This window comes from Coloeus monedula (assembly GCF_965178545.1).
Source record: "Coloeus monedula genome assembly, chromosome: 1".
In the NCBI taxonomy this organism is placed as follows: domain Eukaryota; kingdom Metazoa; phylum Chordata; class Aves; order Passeriformes; family Corvidae; genus Coloeus; species Coloeus monedula.
The window spans coordinates 16,017,613-16,045,267 of NC_138781.1; the positions used below are offsets into that span (position 1 = coordinate 16,017,613).

Here is a 27,655-nt window from a genome sequence, read left to right on the forward strand (position 1 = left end):
TGAGTCAATGTTTGCATAGTTCTGCTCTCTTTCAGGCCAGGCACTTCCTCTGCTTTTGAATTTAGAGATCCACAGTGAAGCCCCTGCCTGTACACCCTCCAGAAAGTAAACTAAAATGAAGAGACAATGGTAGCATCGTGCTCTCCAGCAGCCTGTAAAATTCTGTAGCTTGAAATTCTGCCCCAGTTTCAGAGGGCAAAAGTGTATTAGACACAAAGCTGTGGGTTTTATTGAAACTTCAAACTTTTGAAGCTTTGCTTTTCTGGCAAATAGTGCTTGTACTTTTATAGCAAATAACCAGCCGCCTTGGTTCCACCAGCACCATCGTCAGTCCTCCTCCTCTTCTGAGACAGAGAATTTGGATATTCTGTAGTGTGCAATGAAATTTCAGTAGTTTCTATTGTTTAGCTTATCCACTGTTTTATTGCATTGCATTAGTTCAGAAAAAGAGGTGATGGAAAACATTAGTGGGCTGTTGGACTACAGTACTTTTTTCTCTTTAACTGTAATACAAGCAGGTGTTACTGATTTGAAAGCAGTAAAGTAGAAGATTTCTTAAAATTGACATGCTGAAGTACTTGACAGCATTTCCTTTATAAAACATGGTAGAACTCTTATGTAAAGTAAAATATTTTTGCTCCTGAATTAAATCTTATAAAGCAAACTGGTAAGGTTTTTTCTGGAGAAAATGGAAATGATTCCAGTTGTTTTCACTTTCTGCCACAGGTTTATCGAGTATGGCGAGTATAAGAACAACTACTATGGTACAAGTTTAGACTCTGTTCGATCAGTTCTAGCTAAAAACAAGGTTTGTTTGTTGGATGTGCAACCTCATGTAAGTAAGCATGTCTTCTGAACTCTTGTACTTCCCCATATTGCATATTGCAATTCCAGGGAAAAAGTGTTTCTAAAAAAGTGTACTTTATCCCACACTGAATGACTGTTGAGTGGGTTTGCTGGCTACCTTTATCTCAGCAAGGCTCTCTGAAAAGAGACAAATATACAGCCAGTAAATAAGGGAATTGGAAGCCTGCAGCATAATACCAAAGATTTAATTACAGAACACTCCTATATTTCCATTCATCTTTCTGTTAGCTTGGGCAAGAGATTGTCCCTGAAACTTTAATTTCAGAATAGCTTTATCATGCAGTCCAGCAACTCTGTCTCACATGTTTCACTAGACTGTTCATGCCAAAGGTTTCCCTGCAGGGTGAACATGAGTCAAGGGATGCACTAAATGTGATGTTGGCTGGATAATTGTTAAGAACATTGCTCTCTAAACCATTTTTTCTTGCATTGACCTTGTTTTTTAACCCCTCTGAACAGCTCCACCAGGAATTTTTTTGCTCCTAATAACCCCAGTGCTTCCAGGAGCTGGACTAGTTTGTTTAACCTAGCCAAAACATCTCTTCTCCAAGGGTGGCCAGTGTATGCCTTGTGAACCTTGGCAGCTTATGTGCAGCTCCTGGGGCAGTTTCAGATGCAGGCTTGTGCCCTGGGAGCAGGGCAGCAGCTCCACTGGCAGAGGAGTGGCCGGGGAAGCCATACCCCATGCCAGGGGAAGAGGGGAGCTGACGAGACCATTGCCTGTCCCACACAGCCCTGTGTTCCTGCAGAGCACTAAATTCTTTTAGGGACCCAAGCTTGTGAACCATTCTGGGACTCCACTCTCCAATATGGGATTTTCCTGTGGACCCTGGCAGTGTGGAAAGGATAGAAAGCTTCTGACCATCCATACTACCACCCTGTGCTGTAACTGAATCATAGACCTGCCTCTAACACCACACAGTAGCTTCTCAGGAAGAACAAACAGCAGGGAGTTGTGTGGTGGGCACAGAGTACTGAAGAGAAGAATCACTGACCTTTTGTGAACTTTTCATGGGTACAGAAGGGGTTATTCTTGCTAAAATGGGTTGAACTTTTCCTCCCCTGGACACCTGCTGTTCCCCTCCATCCTCTTGCTGCCAGTGGCACTGGTGTGCACAACTCAGCTTTTGCCAGACTGATGGGGTTTACCAGCAGGCATGTGGAAATCAAGACCAGTGATCACCCTTGGAGAAAGGGTTTTCTTACCATTCTGAAAATTCTCCCTACATGAATCAATGCTGGTCAGCAGAGCAGGATGACAGTAAATGAAAAATACCCACCTAGAAATGCTTTATGGGTTTATTCTGGTCAGTGGGGAGTTTCTTTTATTACAGTAAATTCCATTTTGCAAAATCAACTAATTAATTAAAATCTTTCCTCTTCCCAGACAGTGAAACACTTGCGGACATACGAGTTTAAACCATTTGTTATATTTATAAAGCCTCCATCACTTGACCGTTTGAGAGAGACCAGAAAGAATGCCAAGATTATTTCAAGTAAAGATGATAAGGGAACTGCAAAACCCTTTACAGTAAGTATAATTAGACATGGTAAAACATGAGAACCTGTTAAGTGTTTTGTTGTAGAAGTTTACCTTGAAAATAAAGGTGATCACTGGATCTCATTGACTGCACTTGTCAGGGCTTACACAAGCATCTTTCTGTTTCCCAGCCTCTCTCACATTACACATTTACTGTGGTGTTTTCATTGTTTGATATGCTCATGGGTATTTACAATTTCCATGGTCCTCTGATTTTATGTCATTGAAGAACCCCCACAGTGCAAGCATATCTTTATGAGAGATAATGCTGTGGATTTCCTTTAAAAAATGTGCACCTGCGCTTAGATGTTTCTGTTCAAATATAAGAATTTATTTGTTTTATCAATGTATTAAGGGGTCCAAATTAAGAGGAAAATTCAAATATAAAAAACAATTAAAAAATAAATGCTACTGTAATAAAAAGCCCATATTTGTGGATAAGAGAAATAGAGGGGTTTTTAAATGTTATAGGAAAATAAACACTGTAAGATAGAAGAAGAAATAGCTAAGCAAGGAAAAAATGCTGGTTTTTGTCAATAGTCAGAAAAAAAATCTAGATTACCCAATATTAACATACTTGCTTCCTTGTAATATAATGAAATCATATTTAATTGAAGCTACAGCAAAGTTGATCATTGTTAGACTGTTTATCTAGTGTGTATAATTTTTCCTCATTCAGATGTTATTTAGGATTTTTTAGGTTTTGTTTCAAAGTCAGTCACAGATATAGTCACAGATTGTATCTGTGTACAATGTGCATTTGGAATAGTTTGGAAACTACATGCTGTCAGAAAATGTTGGTTTGGTACTTATAAAAAGTAAGAGGAGTTTGTTTGTAAGAGCAACCTTCAGGACATTGCTTAGTTAGGACAGGTTTAATCTCTCAAAGTCATTTAAACAAGTTGCTAAGGTTTGCTCCCTCCCCAAACATGATGAAAAATTCACTAAGCCAGATCGAAGAAGGCATAAAATGTTGACTGCTACCAAGCTCTTAAAAGAAAAAAGGCTGTGCTGTAATACATGGTATGCTAATAGCAAGCCAAGACTAACATAAAGAAACTTTAAATGTATCATCAAAGTAAACAGCTAGAAACATTTTGCACTGGTGCTGCTAACAGAAAATGTCTCTGTAATTACCATCCAGTGACTAATTGTGTCATTTCAAGGGAAGAGATGAAAGAATTGCCTGTTGAGCAGAGTCAACTCATCAGAATACTCTCTGAGATCACTTGTAGTGGTAATTTCTATTTTTTTAAATTAGAAGTACAGTTTCCATCTCCTGATGAAATAAGAAATAAGCTACTAGACCGTGTTTAATACAGAATGAGTTCATGCAGTGTTGCTATGGACTGGCTGTGCACTGATCTTCATTGCACTGATCTTACTAGGAAGAAGATTTTCATGAAATGATTAAATCTGCCCATGTGATGGAGAGCCAGTATGGCCACCTTTTTGACAAGGTGATAGTCAACGATGACCTCGCTACAGCTTACAGTGAGCTTAAAACAACTTTTGACAGGTTGGAGACCGAGACCTTCTGGGTTCCTGTCAGCTGGCTGCACTCATAGTAACGTTTTAAGTAGAAAAAACCTCTGCTGTGGTATCAGCATCTAAACCTGGGGCATGGTTAGGCTTTACTCGATGGCCATTTTCTTGGGAGGAGGGCTTTTAACTCTACTGAGCAGCAGGTATACTCTTCATGCACTTGGAACTGGTCCTGTTTTCCTGTGTCTTCAATTCTCTTGCCCACAATTTGGGGCAGAACAGTCAGATTAAACCAGAGATTTACTGTGCTCCATAAAGTGAGCTAATACTAGTGTAGCAAAACTGCCAAACACCTCTTTATCAACATCTGTGTTTCTCCAAGGTGAGTGTTTTTAACAGAGAGTTTGCAGAAGATAGAAATCAATGCTGGAGATCAGCACTTCAATGGTTTTAAGCATAACTGTTCCTATAAAAGAGCACATCAGCACTTGGAAGTTATTGCCCTTTTAATGTTTGAGAGAACTGAAACAGGCAAAAGTGACCAACATTTTTATGAGGAAGACATCATAATTTTAATTATGCATCAGTGTGTTTTTACTTTTCTAGATGTGAACCTTGTCTTACATGTACAGACTGATTTAAGTATTCCTTTGCAATTACATAATCATGTGAAGAAAGATGTACTCAGTGGCTTAATTGTGAAATACTCTGCTGTGAGTATGCATGGATTGAAAATACTTTCACACATGCTCTGTGGCACAACAAAGAAAAGTCATGGGAATAATTATTTAAATAGGAAAAAATGTGAGTTGATGTGTGTATATAACTTCAAAGTCTTTGGGATTAAACTTCTGTAAAATCAGTGGCAAAGTGATACGAATAGCAACAAAATAGAGAATAATTTTTTTCCTCCTTTAAATTGATTTCAAATATTTTTTGGCATGCTTTAGAACAATTTTCCCATCAGAAATTTTCAAACAGTGAGGAAACCTTGGACATCTGAGAAGCAGTTGAAAGAGATAAATTCTTTTTATTGTCGAGTATATAGTGATACTTTCTAGTAGTGTAACATGTATTTTGTCTCCACTCAAAAATAAATTAATGCTGTAGAGTTCACTATAAAAAACATCCTTGACACTGGTCAGACAGTTGGAAACCCTGTTTCAAGATCTGATGTGTCAGTGTAAGCAAATGTATATTAGAGGATGTATTTTTAACATAGATAATTTGGTATTTTTCTTTATTTACTACTGATATGCAGCAAATGAGTACAGATGTTAAGACCAAGTAACACCTGTGTGTTGTGTTGTGAATATGTCTTGTAAGTACAGAATGTGTATAGGAACTTGCTGACTTCAGATCTTCCCATCTGTGGTATTCAAACAGGAAACCATTATTTCATGTTAATCTGTAAAGAGAATATAGCTCTCTTGTTTAAAGAAAGAATAATTTAGTGAAACTTTATATATTTATGAAAGGGTTGAAAAGGGATGTTAAGTTTTTAAATTTCTTGTCAATGTGATCATTTATTAAAGAGATTACTAAGTCTGTAATTTGAAACAGTCTCTGTAAATGGAGCTCAACATTCCATGTAAATATTTTATTTCAGTTCGTATGCTGATAAAACCATCAGGTTTTGCAGTTTTATTCTAAATGTGTATTTAATGTGTGGGCCATTGCATTTGGCTTAGAGTCTTATAAAACAAATGAAATGTAAGAAACAACAGCAAAATCCCTAGGAGTCTGGAAATGTTTATGCAAGAGTTACAGATGTACTGAGTCCCAGTATGGATACATACTCTGCTTGAACAGCCCTACTGTAACTTCTGTCAAATTTCACCATTTTCCTGGTGGACTTAAACTTTTTTTGTAACATAAATAGGAATTTGTTGATTAAATTAACTGCACAGAGATTATCTGAGTTGAGAAGACATTTTCTATTTTTTTTTTTATTACTGAAAATCAAACTATTTTTCAGGGGATATGGAATTCAGTGGGTCAGTTTGCCTTTGCCTGTGAGACACCAGGTGCCTTCACCATCTCTTGAAATGGAGAGGACACTCGGCATCTCTCAGGATCTGGCCATTTCCAGCAGAAGGGGCTTTAGTCCTCACTAAAACACTATTAGCACTGCTTCTAACCTTGGCTGTCTTGGAACATTGGGGTACAATAATGCTCACATAAAGGACCTGCTTTTCTCTTTATGAAGTAGATGCTAGAATAATCTGCAAACTCCCTGGTAGGGACAGTTCTGGCTGTCCTGCAGGCTGTTTTTCCTGTCTTTTTGAAATTAATTTAATTCCCATTCCTGGGTCAGTGTGGTCTAGGAGGGTCTTGTGCACAGCTTTGCTGTCCTGGGCAGCAGTAAGCAGCGTGGTGCTCAGCTGCATTCCCAGAGACACTGACCCTCTGATCCGCGGCACAGTCCTGGCAGGAGTCTCCCAGACCGATGGCTGCCTGCCCTGTCTCTGAGCCAGGAGCTAATTCCTGAATAGTAACACCTGCAAAAGAAAGGGAATCTCAAAAATATAGATCCAACCAACAGAGTAAAATGTGCACAGAGTCTTTGAGGAGCTAGAAATGGTTTTAATTACATTACTAAATTGCTTTTGAAAAATCAACATTATTGCAGCGTTAACTTCAAAAGCTAAAAATCAAAGCCCTCCACGAGGCAGGCAGAGATGACAGTAAGTCTAGGCAAAAAAATCTTAGCCCAACAGTTTCAACAGGACAGGAGCCTGCTTATCAGGATGGATGCTGAGCCTGCGTGCTGAACTATTCTGGGATACCAAGGGGAACAGGGGGGTGGATTGTTCCTTTGACTCCTAAGAATTTGGGAATGAAGACAACTAAACATGTTTCCAATATTCCACATATTCAAGTTCTGCTGTGTGGGTTTTTAGAGAAGTGTATGTTTTGACAGTCAAGTCCAGATGTTTTTATTGTGTTCTAGCTGTTTGCTGTAGTCAAACAAAGGGTAGTACTTTTTAATATTGTACCAAGCTCTATACTTGAATTCACCATCAGGTCCTTGGTTGATGTCTTACCTGAAATCTGATCTTACCTTCTTATGCAAAACAATAAATTATTGATATATCACTGAAGGTGTTTTTTCTTTATTGTAAATTGCACCATAAAATATCTTATAGACTTATAGAATGGTTGGTGTGGGAAGGGACCTTAAAGATCATCTCATTCCAACCCCCTGCCATTGTCAGGAACACTTTCACTTGACCAGGTTACTCTGAGCCCCATCCAACCTGGCCTTGAACATTGCCAGCAATGGGGCATCCACAATGTCTCTGGACAACCTGTTTGTGTCTTACCCCTCTTACAGTAAAGAATTTCTTCCTAATACCTAATCTAAACCCACCATCCTTCATCTTAAAGCCATTCCCCCTTGTTCTATCGCAACATTGCCTTGTATAAAGTCCTTCTCCAGCTCTCTTGTAGCTCCCTTTCAGCACTGGAAGGTGCTATTATAAGGTCTCCTCAGAGCCTTCTCTTCTCCAGGATGAATAAAATTACTTAAAAAGGTAAAATGCCTAAGTAGTAAATTATTTAATGGGACTCTCTATTAACTGTAATGCTCCGATTATCTTAAATGGAAAAACAAAGCACCCTAGAACAAGAACAACAATTCTTAATATTTCATTTTTATTGCCAAACTCTTCTTCAGAATTGATGTTTACCCTTTCCTGTAGCCCACCCCATAATGAACCATTTTCTTTCTGAGAGGAAAAGCTTATGTCAGTGGATCAGACTGGAATATCAGCTTATCTGGGCTTGCAAAGTCTCAGAGTGTTATCCAAGTTGTTGACTTTGAGTGTTTCACCGGGCACATACACTTCTAGACCACTCACTAGTCCCACAGGAAGTTGTGCTCATTTGTAGGACTCAGAGAAAGTAATGCTTGAACTCAGTTACTTTTTGCATTGTGTTATGCGTTTTCCAGAAAACAAAAAAGAAGCCTAACACAAACTAGGATTAGAGAGAAGACTTTTAAGCCCCTTCTGTTTTGTTTCAGTGCACTATTTTGCATTTCCCACATGTACTTCAGTTCAGGTTTCTACTATGTGTGGAGAATTTTTTCTTCAGTAAAGCTCATATTTAGCTTTTCTGAGATTGTTTCAAAGGATGAGTAGTTTCTTCAGAGATTTGAAGTTGAAGTTATAATCTAGTCTATTTTTGCTACTGCTCTCTCTACAGTCATTTCCCCACAGGATTAAGAGTTTTCTGTGTATCAGTGCTTAAAGTCATTTGTACTTGAAATTTGCCCAAGATCCTTCTGCTCTCAGAGTCATTAAGTATTTATCATATATTACCATGATTAATGTATGATACCAAGCATTCAACAGAAAAACGTCTGAACACAAAATTAAAGGAAGACTGTAGGTGTATTTATTGTTTAGGATTTCTGGTGCTAGATAATAGTTAAAGGTTTCAGCAGAAATACACACAAAACCATTTGGAAACAGTTAAAGTCTGGTCTTAAATTTTGTCTTATGTTAAATGGCAGTACAAATGAGAGAATTTGGAGTTCTAGACAGCTGGAGACTTTTCCCCTCTTGATATCTGTGTCTGAAATACAAGCTGGATATTTGGAAGACTGTATGGAATGATTTTACATCTCTATAATAAAATACTATGGTATTTTGTGTAACTGACATCCAACATTTGAACCAAGAGGGCAAATCTGTGTGATTATTGAGACTTTGCTTTGCTTCTGTTTCAGTTGTACACTTACGTATGTTTAAACAATTTTTAAAGACTCAGTGGCAAAAGCTACCAGCTACACATTTCAATATGTGGAGAAAAATATCCTCAGGATTTCCAAGAGGGTTCAAATGGCTCCAACAGTATCTGAAAACTTGTTGATAGGAAATAAATAGAGAAAATTAGGTCACAATTATTTTGTAATTAGATCTGTTTCTTTTCAGTAGCTGGGTTAATATTCAGAACTTGAATATGTTAAAAAATCCCAGAAGGCGATAATTTTCAAGTGAAATTTAGATTTGTGTTTTAACAAAGATGTTACAAGCTTTCTATAGGATTATACACAGGCTCATAGAAACTTTGGGTACATGTTTTAAAGTGAGGGTCTGTGGGTATGGCAGAGATGAACTGAGAACATTAAAAATGCAAGTACTGCCCTGAAAATGCATATTTGGTTTCATAAATCACTGAACAGGAGGTCAGAGACCTGTCTGCAAATGTGCTGTGGTTTCTGTTCCCTCCTTGGTAAATACAAATAAGCACCAGTAATTCTTCATTGGTAAACAAAACTAAAATTGTCCAAATTATGGTGCTGAAATGTAGTATTCCTGGTGATGTTGGCCAAGATGATGCTTTACTTCCTTCTAACTTGATTAACTTTTGCAGCAAGAGTACGGCAATCACAGCTCTAACTCAAAATTACCAGACTGTGTTTAGTCATTGGCAGTTTCATTCTTTGTTTTCCTCTTCACCCTTGTACAGCTTCAATTCAGTAATTCAGTCATACAAGGAGGGGAAAAGGGACGATTAACTGATCTTGGAAAACAGACACCAAAAATTTGATACAAGGGCATTTTTTACCTCCTTCCCAATGGGCACTGGGGTGGTGTGTTCCTGAAATGCAAGAGCTAGTGTTTTTTCCAGATGGAGAGCGCCTGAACAGTGTTTTGTCCCATGAAAATAATTGCTCTGAGAGTTCCCTGTGGCCTGTTGGATGCATGATAGCAGCATGTGGTAAAAAAGACCAGGAGCAATTCTAAATTTTATTCAGCCAATGTTGGCTTCAGGGGTTCTTGTTTAAGGCAATGGCCACTGGGGGCAGTTCTGCTTGTTTTCTGTGTGACCTCTGGACATTTCCTGGTGTGTTCTCTCCCTTTTCTAGACTTGCATTAATGACTTGTTTTTAAGCAAATACGGTTCCCTAAAATTGGTCTTAACCTTAGGTAGTGGGAGTAGTCATGTTTCACGATCAAGGCCTGTATTCATGATGGGGCAGTTGCCCAGATGTGCGCATGGGTTGAGACCACTCCACAGAGCTTTCTTTGCATGCCCTGTGTGGGTTATGCTTCTCCACTAAACCGACTTGGATGCAGCTTCTGGAGCCCTACCCCCACATACAGACTGGCCTGTGTTAGGCACCAAATGAACATGGACTAAAGACATAGTCCCAGGTTCAAAGGAGCTGACTAAACAAAGTGAGAGAGATGGCAAAGCAGTGCAGCAGGAAGGTGCAAAGAGATGCACTGGGCACAACTCTTCCTACCAGCTGGCACAGAGGCAGTGCTGGCCTAATGGGGCTGTCAGATCTAGGATTCAGCACCTCATGGAAGGACCAGGTGGTTGGAGCTCCCTGGCAGGGCTTTGGCCCATGCTGTGCAGTGCCCAGGCACAGCTGAGGGCTTGCAGAAGCCTGGCCCTGGCAGCTGTGCAGCCAGCTTGGCTGCAGGAGGGAATTAGCTGTGTGTGTATGAGCTGTGCTCTGCCTCCTTCCTGCAGAGCCACAACGGCAGGTCTGGTCTTGTCCCGTTTCCCTGCCTGGTGCCAATGGAGGCAGGAATGCTCCAAGTCCTGTGTGCAGTCCTGGCTACTACTGACTGTAAGGCACAAAAGGAGTTTTCTTGTTTGGTTGTGGTTTTTTCATTGTTGTTGTTGAAAACTGGCTTGAAAGCTTGGTGCTATCTGGATAGTATGAAAGAGCAGCCTAATTTATTGGCCCTGCTGGGTTATTATTCCAGATGTTTTTCTTTACACAGCTGTTAAGCAGGAAGTAGAACCAAAACCAAAGATTGATTTGAACCATTGTTTTGTCAAAAACCAGAACTGAACCTGAATTATTGTCTTCTTTTGACTTCATTGAATTCAGATCATCACTAGCCACAGCTGGATTCAACCCCAGCTCAAACCGCACTGAAAAAAGCACAGAGCCTGACCACACTTTTGAGTAGGTGAGACTTTGAAGGCCAAGAGCCTGCATCTTGTCATGAGTGCAGCTGATGTTACCTTCAAGCCAACAGCAGCTTTTACTAAGCGTGTATGCACAGGTACATATTGTTATGTATTTATCAAGTGCTTTAGTGTACACCAGTTTATTTTAATGAAAAATGCAGGCTTATGTTGCATAATTGGAAGATTACGGGCAGACTAAAGAAAAAAGTCAACTTAAAGAATACCAAAGTTTTAGCAAATAGATGTATAGTTTTACTCCAGCAGGACTCGCACATCTCAGGAAACTTAGAATTTTACATTTCGTATATATTGGTTTGTCCCTTTTTTCTGGAAGTCAAAAGAGCTTGATTGAATGCAGACTACAAACTTGTTCACTGCAAACCTAGTTAAACATGAAATCTTGTGGGATTAGCTTAATTGTTCCCTAAATGAAAAGGCTACTCTGTACACAGACTACAATTTTATGCTTGCCAGATAAAGAAATGTGAACCTGTCCAGAGACACAGGAATTTGTCTGTGTAGGAGTATCACTGGGCCAACTGTCTTGCTTTTTATGCGATATTGTGGTGTAAAACATCACTCCACTGGTTTCATTTTACAGAAAATAGTCTCTGTGGTGGTACCCTGTGGGAACTGAAGTATCAAGTTCTATTTTCCCTTCAAAAATCCAACTCCATTCATACCCTGCTCCTGACACTGCGCTCTCCGTGAGTGTCAGCCAGCGCGTGGGCTCGGGGGATGCTGCGGCACGGCAGGGGAGCTGCAGGGAAGCTGTTCCAAGCAAAGCAGGAGGTGCCACTCTTTGCCACGGGAGAGGCTGCCATAGGTAACACCACAGTGTTTGAAATGAGGGATGGTATCCCTGATAAGATTACACAGTAACTAAGTAAATGAGGAAAATATTTTATTATTCCATTTTTAATTTTCAGAGGATTATGTGACACTTCTGATTATCAGACACTACTACTGTGACTGCACAGTCTTCTGTTTTTCTTTGGCTTCCCTACTGCCTCCTTGAAAGAAGGGTTGCTGTAATTAAAGACTTTATTTGTTATATAAATGTAACCATAAAACATGTGGAGTTCCTATCTTCCAAAGCTACCAGACCAAGCAAATAAAGACAAAGTTTCTGCAAATGTTCTCAAGTGACCTATTCTATTTAATCTCGTTTCCTTTCTTCCTAACCAGTCTTCTCAAAAAGCCTCTCCATGTCAGGGGCCAAGAGTTTAACAAAGGCAGTTTGAAGCAGAGAGGAGAGGCTGGCCAGGAACCGCTGGAATGGAGAAGCTGGGGCACTGCTGGGCTCTCAACACTGGCAAGTCTCCAAGCCTGCACAAAAGTGAGCAACCTATGGGTGAAGACAGCACGGGAAGATGATTTGAGCAGCAAGGTGTTATTCACTCCCTCCACTACAAGAAGGAGCCGTCACCACCCTTAGCCCTTCACTTACGCACATTTAGCAAGGAGCAGTTGCATTACCTGTGTCAGGTAACACACTCCAGTGTGTAATTCTGGCAGACTCTGCATGTGCTTCCCCTTCACAGTGTCACTGAACATAGCTCTTGACTTTGTGGTCTCCAGAAATCGTCTTCTGAAAGTGGAATTAAAACCTGACTACCCTTAAGAGCTGGTTTGAGTCCAGCAAGTCCCGTGATGGGCATGGTTGAAGTGTCTGTGTATTGCTGACAAGGTGATAGCACTTTTAATCCTGAGCCTCCTTCACGTTCACCTACTTTGTGCCAGAGGGGTGGTGGTGACTGGTGTTAACTCTGCTGCTGCAGCCGTGTTTAAGTACCCGCAGTGAGACACTCCGCTCAGATTTTCTGCAGGAACTCCTGCGTCGCTCCCAGCTACACTTATTTGTCTGTCACAAAGTGTAAGTGGAAAACACAAGAGGCCAGATTCTCTCCAAATCTGAGCGAGCTCTGCAGGGAGGCAATGCTACTGCTCTGCTTCCCTCACAGCTCCACTTACGGCAGTGGTTACTTGGCTTGGGCTCATGAGCATCATGTAAAATCCTTATGGATCCTCATGGTTCCAGTGCTCAGGATTGATGATTCTTTCTTCTCTTTTAGCATCTTGTGAATAACTTAGAATTTTTTTATGCCAGTGCAACTCCCTCTCTTCCTGGTAAATTGACTCATTTTGTGCTATTGGAAAGTGCTTAGTCTGGATTGCTTCACTGTGAATACCTAATGGCTGCTGCTGCTGCTTTCTGTATCATATGCCTTGGACAAGGGTGAAATATCAGCAGAGAGCTGACACCACTTCAATCCCTAAAGGAGTGATAGTAGGAACTCCTCCTGTAGTTAGCCTCAAATGACTTTCATCTGTACCACTTGAGCACACAGGATGGTTCCTTCAGTTTAACAGCGTGGCACAGATGAGATGGCAGTGGATGAACACGATAAACACACAGTGCTGGTGAAGTTAGAAAAGTTTGATTTTTATTTTAACAGTATCAGAGTTTTACCTCCTGCCTTTCTGTGCCTGGGAAATCAGGGATGCCTTTGCTCTGAAGACCTTGTAATCTAATGCCAGGTCTTGCTGACTTTTACAGTTGAACCTTAGTGCGTTTCATGTGTGGTCCCTTTGACTTCTGCAACACTCCTCACAATGGGGTTGGCAGCTCTTATCCTGGAACCAAGCTGATTACTTCTCTGGGCTCAGGGTTTGGCTTTGAGATAAGATGCAATCAGGAAAGATGATAAATATTTCAGCAACTAATCAAATGTGTGAGAGCTGTCTGGTTATTATCTTTGGATTAGTATCTGGGAGCAAACTTCAATGCAAATGCATCAAAGTCCCGTCAAACACGTGGTAGTAAACGTGTGTGGCTGATAAATCTATTGACTCTTTATCTAAATTATTTAATGGAAATTGTGGGACTGCATTAGATGGCCCTGCCCTTTGCTGCTCAGCTGTCCTTCCAGCATTTCATTTCTTTTACACCTACAATGTGGTCACAATAAATCTTCTCTCACGCTTTTAAGTAATTTCCCAAGAGCTCTCAAAATGGAGGCAGCAATTCATTGCTGTCACTTTGGGCAATTATTACTGAAATCTATGAAACAGTGTTTCAGAATAATTAACCTTAGTTAACCTTAAGCCTTGAAAGATTTTCTAGCGTTGCTCAGCAGCCTGTAAGCTGCCAGTCATACATTTGTACATTCGGAGCTCGCAAACCCTGTCGAGTGAGCTCTGTCTGCTTTACTGATTTCAGCTCATGCACAGGCACAGCACTGTACAGCTCAACTTGTAAACGGCGTATCTTGGGGGTTTTTGTTATTATATTTCTGTGTAATACTTTCCAAACTCTACTTTATTGTATTTTACAGTTAAAAAACCACCTGGATATTCCTTTTCCAATTTTTTCTTCTTTTTTTCTTTTTTTTTCTTTTTGTTTTTGAGACTATCTCTAAGCCCTTAGCCTTGCATGTTTTTGTAATGTGTAAGACAGACTCAGACAGAGGCTTGAGAAGACTTGTGCAGCTGGTAGCTTTTTGATGATTTCATTTCACAATTCTTTAGAAATAAATATGGGTACTAATGAGAACAATCAGTAAAATGTCAGTTGTACAAAATATAAGTGATCTGTTCTAGAAAAATACAAAAACTTCCGTCAGTTCAACTACACCTGTGCATCGTTCTACTTTAGCAGAGTAAAAAAAGTAAAGTCTAATGGATGTATGGTAAGGATACAAATGTTTTGATCGAAGGAAACATCATAAATCCTTTATACTAGAACTTTTGGTGAATGTTTTAAAGACTGGGAGATGGGGATGTGTCCAGGTGTCCTTTGAACCCTGCAAGGTGATTAAAATGAACAGTATAAAGCCGAAGTGACAGTACCGAAATACATGGAGATAAATGCATGGGATGGGGATTTACAGAAGAGGAACAGCAGGTTCACAGGAATGGCAAGACTATCATGCATGGGAAATAAGGGAAAGGAATATTTACAACTTTCTCCAAGTGGGAAAACTGGTTGTGGGGAATCTCTTTAAATATCTTCTTTCAGAGGAAGTAAAATCTTATTTATTTATCTCAAGTAAAATATTCATTACTCTGCTGGAAGAAAAATGAGAGCCATGATGAGTTGAAAGAGTACAGCCAGTTACAATCAGCATCTAAGGTCTTCATGAAACAGTGAAATACTGAGTGCTAGAAGGGGATAATCAGTTTTAGACATTTTAAAATTAATACGAAATGCTACTCTCCCATTTTCGCTGTACAGTCTGGGTTTTAGAATGTCAAGAAAGTATTTGACATTTACAAGAGACTGCAGGCTCTAATACAAATAATTTTTATCCATTTATGCATTTTAACCACCACGCTGAGTGAATTGTTGGCTCTGTGCAATTAGTCTCTGCGCTTCTTGACAATATAACCACAGATTTTCATAAATTCTATTAAAAATGCAAGGTGGAAGCTCTGTTCTCCAAGTCTGCTAGTTTGCTTCTAGAAAATATTTAATTTCTTACAAACCTGATATAAATAGGCCAGCTGACAAGTATCCCAAAAGAACAGAATATGCTTGGAATAGTAAGTTTTGAACTGACATATTTCTGGCAAAAGAAAAGTTATACAAGCTGTATTTGTCTGAAAAATTAAAAATAGGAGCCTTTGTCATATATGGCAAGAGAGGCCAGGTTGAGTCATGATTGATGTCACTTGAAAGAATACTTTAAGCTTAGAAAATGACATCAGAATCATCAGAATTTGGTGAGATTTAGAGCGGTTCCTGAAGCCAGGGTGCTGGGGATTCAGGAAGATACTTTGTGGATGATACACAGCACACTGCCAGACATCATCTGAACAGAAGCCAGGAGTTATGGTACTTTCAGATTACATTTCTGAATGATGGGTATAATTTGTTTTAATAACATTCATTTTAAGTTAAATGCATGTTTTCAGTTTTTTAGATTTGGTGCAACCCCCCATTTCAGGCTGGCAGAGCAGTCTGTCACTGCCTGACCTCTCCCCTTACTCACTTACATGACAAGTTTCCAAGAGCAGTCAGGAGTGCTTTCCTTATTACCACGAGTCTGCAAATACAGCAGGATCTCTTTCCATTTACTCTTCTCCAGTTTTAGTGCTCAATTCCTGCTGACTTTACTACCGAGCATTTATAAGTCAGACTGTAACAGTACATATGTATGTTAGAAGTATTTCTTTTAGCTCCCAGGCTAAAACTAAACTTTGTCTGTCTGTCTGCTACTGCTGGTGTTAAAATGGAAGTAACAAAACAGAAAAGGTGCTTGAATTTCGCTTTATTAAAGATAACCAATAAATCGTGCAGAGCCCAGGTCACGGAGAGGCTGAGCAGAGCTTTTGCTGTGCGGAGGAGCGAACCTCTCTGGAATAGTTTCTTACATTTCTCCTTTGATTTGCCACATATAACAAGTCTTTGCTCCATAAAGTAATTTTAGTGTGAAAATTGGTATATTTACTCTAAGTACACAAAGCTACTTTTGATCTGGTTAGTCTGTTTTGCTTTGAAATAGCTTTTAAACATGAAGAGAAAGTAAACTGCAAATCACATTTCTGAGCAGACTTGTACTTGCATTTAGCAGCAGCATGTTTTGTTCCTAAAAATGATAGATATTAGTGAAAAAGAGAGTTGTACAGTTGCTTGGCTGCATGCCTTTAACAATATGCATAATCAGTTTTCATAACTAAAATGAGTTCATTCCAGGAAAATAAAAAGTTCATCCCGCAAGCAGCTCCGTGGGTGAAGCGTGTGTGTGTGTGTGTGTGTTAGCTGAGAGCCGCCGTTATCTGCCATTTAGATTTGCACGTCGTGCTCGTTCCTGTTCTGTTTGAAGAGCCAAGTGGTGGATGAATTATTCCTGGTATTCCTGACTTTTACTTCAAGCCAATAAACACCTGTGTGCGACTGGTCTGCCAGAGCCATTCCATGAAACATCTGGGCATGCTCCAGCCCTGGGGCTACTGGCGTTCAAAACAGTTTTCCCAGATCCTACCGTTCACCGCAGCTGCAATCGGGCCTGATTACACGCAGGAATTGGATCAGGAAGCCCATCACTCCCATGCACCCAACACTCCTGGTGGTGAAGAGGCAGACAAAAGGACAAGGGCTATGGTGGATTATGTCAATGGTGAGGCAGAGGGAACTGTGTGTGATTCCTTTGAGCAGAGGGAGTTTTCCATGCCCTCCTGTGTTGTGTAGCGCACAGACAGGACCCGCGCTGGAGGACAAATCATGCCATAGTAAAAGTGGATGTGCTTGTACAACCTGTACTTTGCTGCAGCTGTTGGAAGGACACAGTGAATGAAGCAGACAATTGCAGAGAACACGTTTTCATGATTAACGCATGAGTGCAGCTCTGGGGAACCGAATCGTATCCCTGCCTTTGCCACAGCTTTCCTGTGTGATACAAGTCACTTTGCACATGTGGTTGTTAACTCTGTTTTTCGTGGTGCTTGGTATGGAGGAGTGTAATTTGCAGAAGTGCCACTGCAAACTGTAGGCAGTGGGAGCTGTGCTGTGCTGAACACTGAGAAAGCAGGCACCCTGCATCCCAATGAGGCAGGCAAGCAAAGTGGAGGAAGGGATTACAAAGATAAATCTTCATGAGTTCAATTTCTGTGGTTGAAGAACAGCTTGAAGGGGCTTGTCCTTCTTAAACTTGTTCTTCCCTGTACCTAAAATAGGAACAGCAAATTTCTAGCTAAATACAAGTGCAGTATTTGTGAGCAATTGCTGAGTTTAAGATAGATCTGCTAAGCTGAGAAGTAGTAAAGTTACTGTTTAGCACTTGTCTGTCCTTATCTTTCTTCTTCATCTTTTTAAATGGAAATGTTATTCCATCACTGAGCAGTCACTGAAGAAGTTCCTATTAAAGCAATATTGTGAATGAATACATGTATGCTTTTACTGGTCATATGTAAATTAGAGATTCAGTAACTTCTGTGTTTTCCCATAGTCTTAAGGTGCAGAACAAAAGCTTAACAGTACAGCTAAAAGGAATAAAAATACTATACTGTTCTGTTGGTAGAAAGACAATAGGACACTAACTGGGAAGATACTTCTTGAAGTGAAGAGTTACTTTTCTGCTTACACACAAAATGAAGCATGATAGTTTGTGTATTGTGGATCTTATACATCACAGATTACATGAAAAAATGTATAGCTTTTTGTGTGGAAGCCTTCCTTCTATCAAGATGGGCAAAGGCATATGTGAAATGGAACAATGAGAACAGGAAAACCTATAAATTCACAGATTTCTGTAGCATAGTTTTGTCAGCTTAAATATTGTCATTCCTTGATGTTGTAATCCCGTGCCAAGGACAATTACAATTTGCTCTTCAGAAGTTCTATTTATTTTGCATAATTAGCATATTTTATTAGAAAATTCTTCTATTCCCCCACTGGTTAATCACAGATTTTTAAAACAATACATTTGGGAGTGTCTTTTTTATTAAACTGGAAGAGGTATGCTCCATTCCACCAGAGGTGTTAGTTACATAGGTGACTAGAAAATTACAAGATTTTTTTTTACTTTAGTAATCACAAACACATAGTACAATGGAAACCCAACTATTTTCAAAATTTTGTTTATTTGAGATGTAACCTATATTTTTGTTGGAATACAGATCATATACTCAGGATGTACACAAGGCACCAAAAGAGGAATTCAGGCAATCCAAATCCACAAAAGTGGTTCAGAAAACCTCTGTTTTACTGACTGTAAAATGTGAATTCATTTGGCTCCATTGTTTTAGTCCCGTCAGTGTGCTAAGTGCCAAGGCTTAGGTTTCTGTGAGTACATCAAACTCTCAGTTTCTACCTGCAGCTTCTTTTAACCCCACTAAAGGACAAGTCTGGACTTGGTTCCTTGAGGGTTCGCTTCAGTCCAGGTGCCCTGAGCACACCTACCACTTAGTGACACCACTGGCTGCTTCCAGGATGGATCTCACTCGTGTCCTGGGCTCGTGGGTACTTGGCAATTTCCCGTGACCTTGTGGAGTTGTCCAGTAAAGTTCAATTTCTGTGGTTGAAGAACAGCTTGAAGGGGCTTGTCCTTCTTAAACTTGTTCTTCCCTGTACCTAAAATAAGAACAGCAAATTTCTAGCTAAATACAAGTTACAGAGGACCTGGGTTCCTGCACGCTTCAGAGTCCCTGCCTGACTGTGCAAAGCTTCAGCCAGTTTTATAGAAGGAAATCCCACTGGACAGAGACAGGAGCTCCATGAGGAGCCCTGGGAGAGTGCCTTAGAGCCCTGCACCCACACAGGCACCCCCAGGCTCCCAAGAGAAATGGAGAGGTTCAGAAACCCCTCTACGCTCACCATTCCTGTCTGGCAGACTCAAGAGCTGAGCACAGCATGTCTGTATGTGCAGTGCAGCATGTTCACAAAATCTGAAAGCTGTAAAATGTTTTGAGATTCATTTAAATATGGTCTGCTCTCAATCTTAAACACAGCATATATAATGATCACCAAAAGTGGACATGATAAAAATCACCATATCATCCTTTACATTTACCAGTAAAGCAGACAACATCAAGTATTTCTAATTACTGTATCCTACTTCTATAGAGAATAAAATAAAGCTGGGTTTAATTGTAGTCTCAATAGAGTGAGACTGCAAACAATTTGCCCCCCTGAAGATTCTACTCAATCCTTCCCCATGTGGCGTATTTAATTCCAGTTTTGCTTACTTTAAACTGAATGGAATTTTTGTACCAAATTAGGACAACTAAGTCCTTCCACACAGAAAACTACTAAGCTCACTGAATATTTTTCTGTTGTGGTGCCAAACCATACAGTAATCATACTGAGGATATGGATGGAAGAAACATTGCTCTGCACGGTAATTCCATATAGGAATCACTATTGATTACAGCGAGGCTACTTTATGGGTAATGGTAAATTATGAGGTTTCTCTGGTAAGTGAGAACATTGATTTACATGAGTAATGCAAAGGCTCACACGTAAACTGAACTCAGACTTCAACTGTCAGCCGTAACACATCTATTTATACCGCAGATCTGTGCTTAGCTACTTATATTTAATTACAATCAGTTGTGGTGCCTCCATTTTCTGTGTTTACACAGAGAATCACATTTCTGAGGTCAAATGGAATGACAGTTATACTGTAGTTATTTGAAAACATGCTTAGCTGTACATTATGCCTGTATCTGAGGACTGAATTTCTGCAGAAGAGAGGATGCGTATGATTCATCAATCTTTCCTTACATGAATAAAATTTCACACACTTCAGTTTTAGTCAGGGCATGTCTGTGCTGCACAACATGGAGAGATACCCAGAGCAGCTCAAAAGGAGCCAGGTTGGGTAACTGGAAGCAGTTTAACCACATTGCTTAATGCTGCACACTGTCTAATTTACCCTGGTTTGTAGCAAAGTAAATTAGCTTTGACAAAGCACTGCACAAATAGGCTACCCTGCTCCCAGCCCATGAGCCAGCTTTGGCACCAATTTCTACGTCAGACTTACTGTGCAGTACAGCACAGCTACTAGCAGATGCTAAAGACTGCTTGCATAAAAATGTGCAGATTCAGATCCTCAAATTTTATTCTGTGCTCATTCATTTTAATAGCATAAAACATTTTTAATTCTTAAATGTCCCTGATTAAAATTCAGTGGTATCACTGAACCAGAACATCAAAAGACTACAATACCACTATAAATGAATCACTAAAGCACATCAGTTTAGGCTTGCCATGCTCAAACAGGCTTTTTTTTTTTTTTTTTTAATTTATTTACTGACAGCAGTAGCAATCTGCTAATTGGTAGCAGATTTATTCAGACTCTTAAGCCTAATTTCTACTGACCTTTGGCATCCTTATTTCCAGCATGAAAGGCTTTACCAAAATCCTAACAGATCACAAAGCTTTCACACTGAAACCTCAGAAGAAAAATGTCATTAATATAACCACAGTATGTTTTAGAATGTCACAGGACCTAGATTTTTTTAAAATACTCTGAAAAAACGAAGCTTTACTGCCTGCTTTCTGACAGCACTGTTGATAGACCAAATCTTTCCTCCCATGAAATCAATGACAGAAATCCACCAATGACAATGGGTGCAGACACTAAGGTCTTGCCAGGTACAATTTTCCAGTAGGGACAGAATCCCTTTTCATCTCTCAAAAATTATTTCAAACTTCCTAGTAAGACAGTCTTTTGGCATCATAATCAGCAACCTTTTCAATACCAAAGCAATACATGCTAACTTGATATTCCAGGAAAAAATTATGTTCAAACTATTCTGTTATTCTTCCCAAATCTAAACAGAACACATACACATGCATTTTGAAAAAGTGGCCTGCTTCAGCCCCCATATTTTACATTCAGAGTTGAAGGCTTGCTGAAAATCAACAGCTCTTGTAATAAGCTGAATTATTAATTTATGTATAAATTGGGTAGAAAAGTAAGAGTTTTAAAAACTAGATAGTTTCAATCTCTATCTCTGCTTGAGCTAAAATATAGATGTAAGAGCTACATGCAACTCCTTCTACAATAAAATAACTAACTACCTAACTGTGGCAGAGCTCCAGATCCTCCAGAAGAACCTTAATGATCCTAAATTTAAATTAAAATACTTGGATGTATACAGTTATTACCAGAGAAAGAAACGGAAAAAATCAGAGGAAAAATGTACCCATATGGAGGACTCTAATATCCATGGCACAGATCTTGAGAACAATACCAGAAAATTGGCTGAATTAACTGTATCAGAATGTACACTATGCAAGAAGACATGTATATGCAACACGCATTTCTGCTTCTCTCAATAAAAATAATTTTGATAAAAAGGCAACTTTCCTCTCCACATTGAAGTTCTACTGTAAAAAGACTTGGAATGGAGCTATAATCTGTTCTCATCCACGCAGGACTTCATTTTCATCCAAGTTGAGTGAAGATGTCATATTCATCAAACATATTCTATGGACTTAGAACTGGTTTTTTATTTTGCTTTGTTTCACAGTTCATACAGTGCAATGACTATGAAGCAGAAATTTAGATAAATACATTATTTTTCTACCAGGCACTGGATTAATGCTCAACCTTGCAACATCCAACTGTTGCTCTATATTAATTTTACAGCCAGTTGCTGCTCAAACCCTGTAGCGATTTGGCTTTATTCTGATCTCCACTCCTCTCACAATTTCACATTTTCCCATATAATATTACCGTACCACCATAAATGATAGAAGCAGTCTCTTCAAAACCAGTGATTGCTCCAAGGTGCTTGAATTTCTGCCTTGAAATGACCTACAAAGAAGAGAAAATGCCCTGATGTCAGTCTTGGCTTTCTTTCTGATTATATAACAGGGGAAAAATGATACAGATTTTTTTTACTTGTATTTTTATGTTAGTTTTGTAAAAACTATGCAGGGAATTATCCAGAATTACTATTGGTGATTACCTAAGGAGTGAAATGGGGCTACCACAGTAATAACTGGGAGCTGAGTAACTGGAAAGTATTTTAACCTTCTCTCTAACTATGTAGTGTCTTTTTTGTGTTTGTATTCGCACCTCGTGCAAGAATCTGCTCTTCAAGAAACAGTCAAAATCTCTCTCCCGATTAATATCCCCACATTACAGTCCAAAATACTTTCCACCAATAACTCTCTCATTTTTTCTCTAGGAAAAGAAATTCATAACTGGAGACTACTTATGACATTCTATTTCTAATTTTAAAACAATCTCCTTTTCACACTCCCACCGCAAAACAAACAGCCCAATCCTTTCTCCCTTTTTCCCCTTGAAAAAGAAGGCAATTTATAGAAACTACTAAGAAAGCAAAAGGCATTTGAGCATGTCAGTAGCATTCACTTTCAGAAGGTTATGTTTGAAAGCTAAAAACACTGTCCTCAATACAGTACAAGACACACTATCTGCAGTATTGCTTTTATTATCAAATTATTGCAAATGTCTAGCACCACAAGCTAAACCTATAACTAAGAAGTGTTTTTCTGCATACATTTAAAAATAATTTTCCATGTTATTTTTACTCGCCAGAAAGTCGAATTCATTTCTAAGGTACAAAGCGTTTTAGGATACACCTAACTTAGAGTAGTTTGCAGAGTTACTAGTTAGTCCATTACACTTGGCACACACTGTTTGGGACAGTTTTCTTGGTTTGATTTTGTTTTGTTTTAATTGAATCTCTACTACTTTGGAGAAAAGTACCATTGCCTGATTTACACTAAAGCCTTAAAAGGCTGCTATATCCTTCTGATGCTGCACGGACATTGTATTAACTTTGTAGTTATAATCCACTCATACAGCCAATTCAACTCACCAAAGGGCAAGTTTAAAAAGACACTATGTATTTCCACTGATACTGAATTGCTATACTATTAAGGTCAGAACAATTAACCAGTTCTAGAAAAGCATTTTATCTATACATCAAAATGCATAGATATTCTTTCTCCCTGAAAAAAATATAGGCAAAATATGATTTTTTTAATGCAGGGAAGAATCAATCATAAAAATAAAGAGAAATAGCCATTAATGCTTTCTGTGTGTAAGGGGTTGTACCAGTACATGAACAAATTAAGGTGGCTCATTGAGTCAATACTTTGGTGACACCTCGCATTTTAAAACAATTCCAAATTTATTCATATACTTAGAAAGTTCTACTTCAGAACAGCTTTCTCCAAAGCTTTCTCTTTCAGTGTTATTAGGCACACATATTTTTTTGCAGAAATTTCAAGGCAAAGTATTACATGAAGAGGGAATTGAGGTTGAAGATGCAAAAAGATAATGCAGGGATTAAAAAGTAAAATCTTTGAATGTAATTATTCCCCACTAGAGTATTACAAACCCAGGAAAAACAACCTAAGTTTCACTGAAGCAACATGCCACCATCTTAAGGCCCCTGATAACGTGAGATGTTTTGTTTTTTTTTTTTCCAATGATGCAAAGAAAATAAGTGAATGAATTTACTGCATCTTTCAAAACCACAGTCTTCTAACCTAGTATTCCAAATATTAGTATGACACAGTTACAGTCATCTAGTTATTACACCAGACTGTTTATTTCTTTCAAATTATACTCAAAAATCCTGGGTAGTAGTAAATAGAAATTAACAAAAAGGAATAAATAGCCATCTACAAAATAGAGGGAAGTCTAGTAACACCGTTCATATTTTGAAATATTATAACTTTTACTGATAGAAACTGATTAAATCACATTTAATCTTGGACTGTAAAACATGAATCCCATCTGGAAGCCATTTCTAAAAAAGAGCAGCAGAATCTCTGTTACTGTCATTGTTCAGAAAATAACTGTGCAGATATTGTCAATCTATCACTCATTAACCAAAATATTGTCCTTCCTTATTTTCTTTGAAGATTTTTGAGTAACTCTCTCTTTGCCAGACACCCATGCACACCCTTGCACACCTCTGCCCCTTGCAGGAAGTCCCATTTGAAAAGTGGCCTTTTCTGTTTCTTAATTTCTAGGCCCAAGAGAGTGTATTGCACAATGTTCAAGCCTTAAAAATCCCCACTGCAAATAATCTGGCATTTTTTGAAGCACATAATTACTCAGAAAACAAGATGTGAGTATGAGATCACAACACAGAAATCAGAGACGGGATGAAAAATCAGTAGTCCTTTTCTTTCTAAAGATTAAGTTTTAAACATTGTTTTCCATTAAATCTTGCTTAAAGAAAAGATATCAACAGATTCATCATGTCCTCTGCTTCATTTTCCATTCTTATGTACATCATCTTTTGAGCTGAAATCCTGCCTTTCCACAAAGCACTGCTCCCCAATTAAAAAAAACCCCAAACACACAAAAACCCCAAAAGACAACAACAAACAACAACAGATGACCAGAAATTAAGATGCAAGAAAAGGTTGGTTAACAACTCCACACACCTAAATGGTGCATTTGTACTGATACAAAATTAAATAAAAGCAGCACAAATTGATTTTTTTATTTCTCTTATTAAACCCTTTACATCAAAACAGTAGGAGTTTGGTTCGTTTTGTGAATGCCAAAAATATGTAAATGTTTCAAGAAAGGCAAGCTAATGAACAATAAAAGGAAATTGATGAATATTATATTGTTTTCTGCTGATTTTCAGCTTGTCTGACAAACTGACCATGAAGCTGATCAGCTAAACTGCTATTTAACAGAAGGACTAGCTGGTCTGATTGACCTTTTTTATTTTATGCAAACCTCTACAATATTTTTTACAATGGGTGTTACTGTTCTTCTTCAACAGTAATAATTTACACCCTCTTCTATAATAATGTGAGGAAAAAATATGCATGAAAAATTTCTTGCACATTCTGGCTGCAACTTTGAGATTGTAAAAAAAATTTCCAATTGCCTTACTCTCCATGTTAACAAATTCTTCATATTCCCCATTTCTTTGTGCCAGTAAGAAATGATCTCATCTTTTGTTACTGGCAAACATCTCACCTACTGTTTTATAAAATGTCTTTTACATTCAAAATGTAAAAACAACAGAGAAAAAAATCACTTGTACATAAATGTACTACTACCAGTTTACAGAATTAGCCAAACATGGTGCAAATGCCATCTCTGGGCGGACCCAGTTCCTGAGTGAGCTCTTTTTGAGAACACATTACAGCTTTATTGCCTGGAATTTTTTGCACACTGATTTTGGGGCACCAAGAGAACACTTTTATATTTCTTTAAATGATTACTTAACACTTTAGCTTTCAGGCAAAATTTTCTTGCAAGGTATCCACTTACACTCTTGTGCTAGTTAAGTGAGGGAGTACCTAAATACTTATTTTTTAGTGATAGCTGATGTAAGAGGGCAAGATTCCTTGTCATCCAGCAAGATAGGCCTGAATGTAACCAAGGGAATAAGCCAGAGCTCAAATACCAATGCAATAACTGCTGTAATGACTTGCTACAGCTGATATATGTCTGAAAACGTGCAAAAACCTACACAGCACAGAGACTACAAGCAGTAACAGAAATTGTTCATATCAGTTAATTATTTCCAAGACCACAACCCTCTGTGGAATACGTTTCAAATTTAATATCAGATTCAAAAGCTACTTTGGAAAGAGGAAGAGGATGAGAACTAAAATATAGAGACCACATGCTAGAAATATTTTTTTCCTTTAAAAGTGGAATTTGATTTTATAAGGGCAAACTGCAATATTATATGCTCAAATCCTGCAGAAAGCTACAAACCCATCAGCTGAAAATAAAAGTAATGGATTAAAAATTGGTTGATTTATTCCGTTACAAGGTGACAACAATCCCCAAATGTGAAAACCAAATGTAATCCTAGAGTGTAGTAGAGGAACTTCCAAAAGAGATGAAGACTATTAATGCCATTGTAATGGATCTTTGTGAAAGGATCTTAGAAACAGTGCTGAATCTATTTAGAAAAAAAAGCTCAGAACACAGGCAAATAAGGGATACTAAGATGGTAAAAGAAACTATAAACTTGCAGTCTGAGTCTAGAGGAACTGGACTGGTTTAGCCAAGCAAAGTTAAGTCTAGGACAAAATATTCTAACTCAGAAAATGGGTGTAAAATCTATGGAGGAAAAGTAGCTGTTGAAAATAAGATAAAGAACCAACATTTATACAAGAAAAAGTACACACAAACTAGTCATACATATTGAGGTTATAAATTAAATCAGGTGGTTTCCAGCCTTCAGAAGAGTTAGAGCAGTCTTCCTAAGAGTACTGCTATGCTACAAACTCTGCATTTGCCACAAAGAAAAAAGAGGAAAACTTCTGACTCTTGAGCATCCATAGGCATTGCTTCTTATACCAGATCCCAGCAGCATTCCTCACTGCTGGCTTGCAGAATCTGTTCTGCTTTATCATTTTTTGACTTACCTGTCCCCACAGAAAGTTCCACTGGTAACTAAGCCTGAGCTAGTTACCAAAGCTCCTTTTATGGTCAGTGGAGATGCATAGTCTTTGAGGGCACACCATCCCATTTATCTCTGTCATTGAAATATCTTTGCTTCTTGCTGTTCAGTGAAACAGAGTGATCTCATTTAGGAATTCTATTTCTTACTCCACCGACTTCTTGCTTAAAATACTCATCTCTGTGTGAAAACTCACTGTCTTCACTCCCCACCACCCATGGCAGGGATACTTTTACTCCCTTTCTCATTTTGTTTCTTGCACCTTCTGCCCTCAAAATCAATTTTTAAAGAGTCATTATTTCAGTAAAATGAAGAGATTTAATCCCTTCTGGAAATGCATTCATACATAGTATTCCATACAGAAAAGAAATTGCCTTAAGTCTTTAACCAGGCTTTTAACTAAAAAATTCTCTTTCAGTTTCACTTAATAAAATTAGTAATTTTCTATCTACTCTAAGTTAAACAAGTAAAACAAGAAAAGCCAATCCTATTCTTAAGCCATTAATGTGCTGACTTCATGTACTTATACATAGTTCCTGCTTGAAAGTTTAGGTAAGTAAAATGTGTATGGACAATCATCTCCATGCAAAAAAGTGTATTAATCCCATACTGTTATTCTTTGAGATATACCCCACATACATTCCATGACTTTCCTCATTGTTAGAGGTTTCTTACCCGGCTGAGTTCTCAGCTGGTAAATAACTCTTGGCTATGTTGACTCTATAGTGTAGGAAGCTGGGTACTCCTGCTGGACTGTCCTTGAAAGGATTATTTTCCTGTGTCTTCAGAAGGACACATATACTGGAAAGCTGACCACAGCTTCCTAACTTCAGTCAGCGTACAGCAGGCAGCAATTCCTTCCCAGGTCAAATCTAAGTCCAATTTTTATCATCTGATCAGGATTTTGATGGAGACAAACTGGAGGGGGAACTGGAGGGGTAG

General features: G+C 38.7%; 1 protein-coding gene across 1 annotated transcript in view; it reads left to right on the plus strand.

Moving 5' to 3' along the window:
* MPP7 (MAGUK p55 scaffold protein 7) overlaps positions 1-6,866 on the plus strand; it is a 158,799-nt gene extending 151,933 nt beyond the window's left edge. Inside the window, exons 16-18 of the mRNA XM_082295756.1 lie at positions 727-835; positions 2,255-2,398; positions 3,796-6,866. Coding sequence (XP_082151882.1) covers positions 727-835; positions 2,255-2,398; positions 3,796-3,975 — 433 coding nt within the window. The 3' untranslated portion in view covers positions 3,976-6,866. The remainder of the gene's footprint in view (positions 1-726; positions 836-2,254; positions 2,399-3,795) is intronic.
* Positions 6,867-27,655: the final 20,789 nt, after the last annotated feature.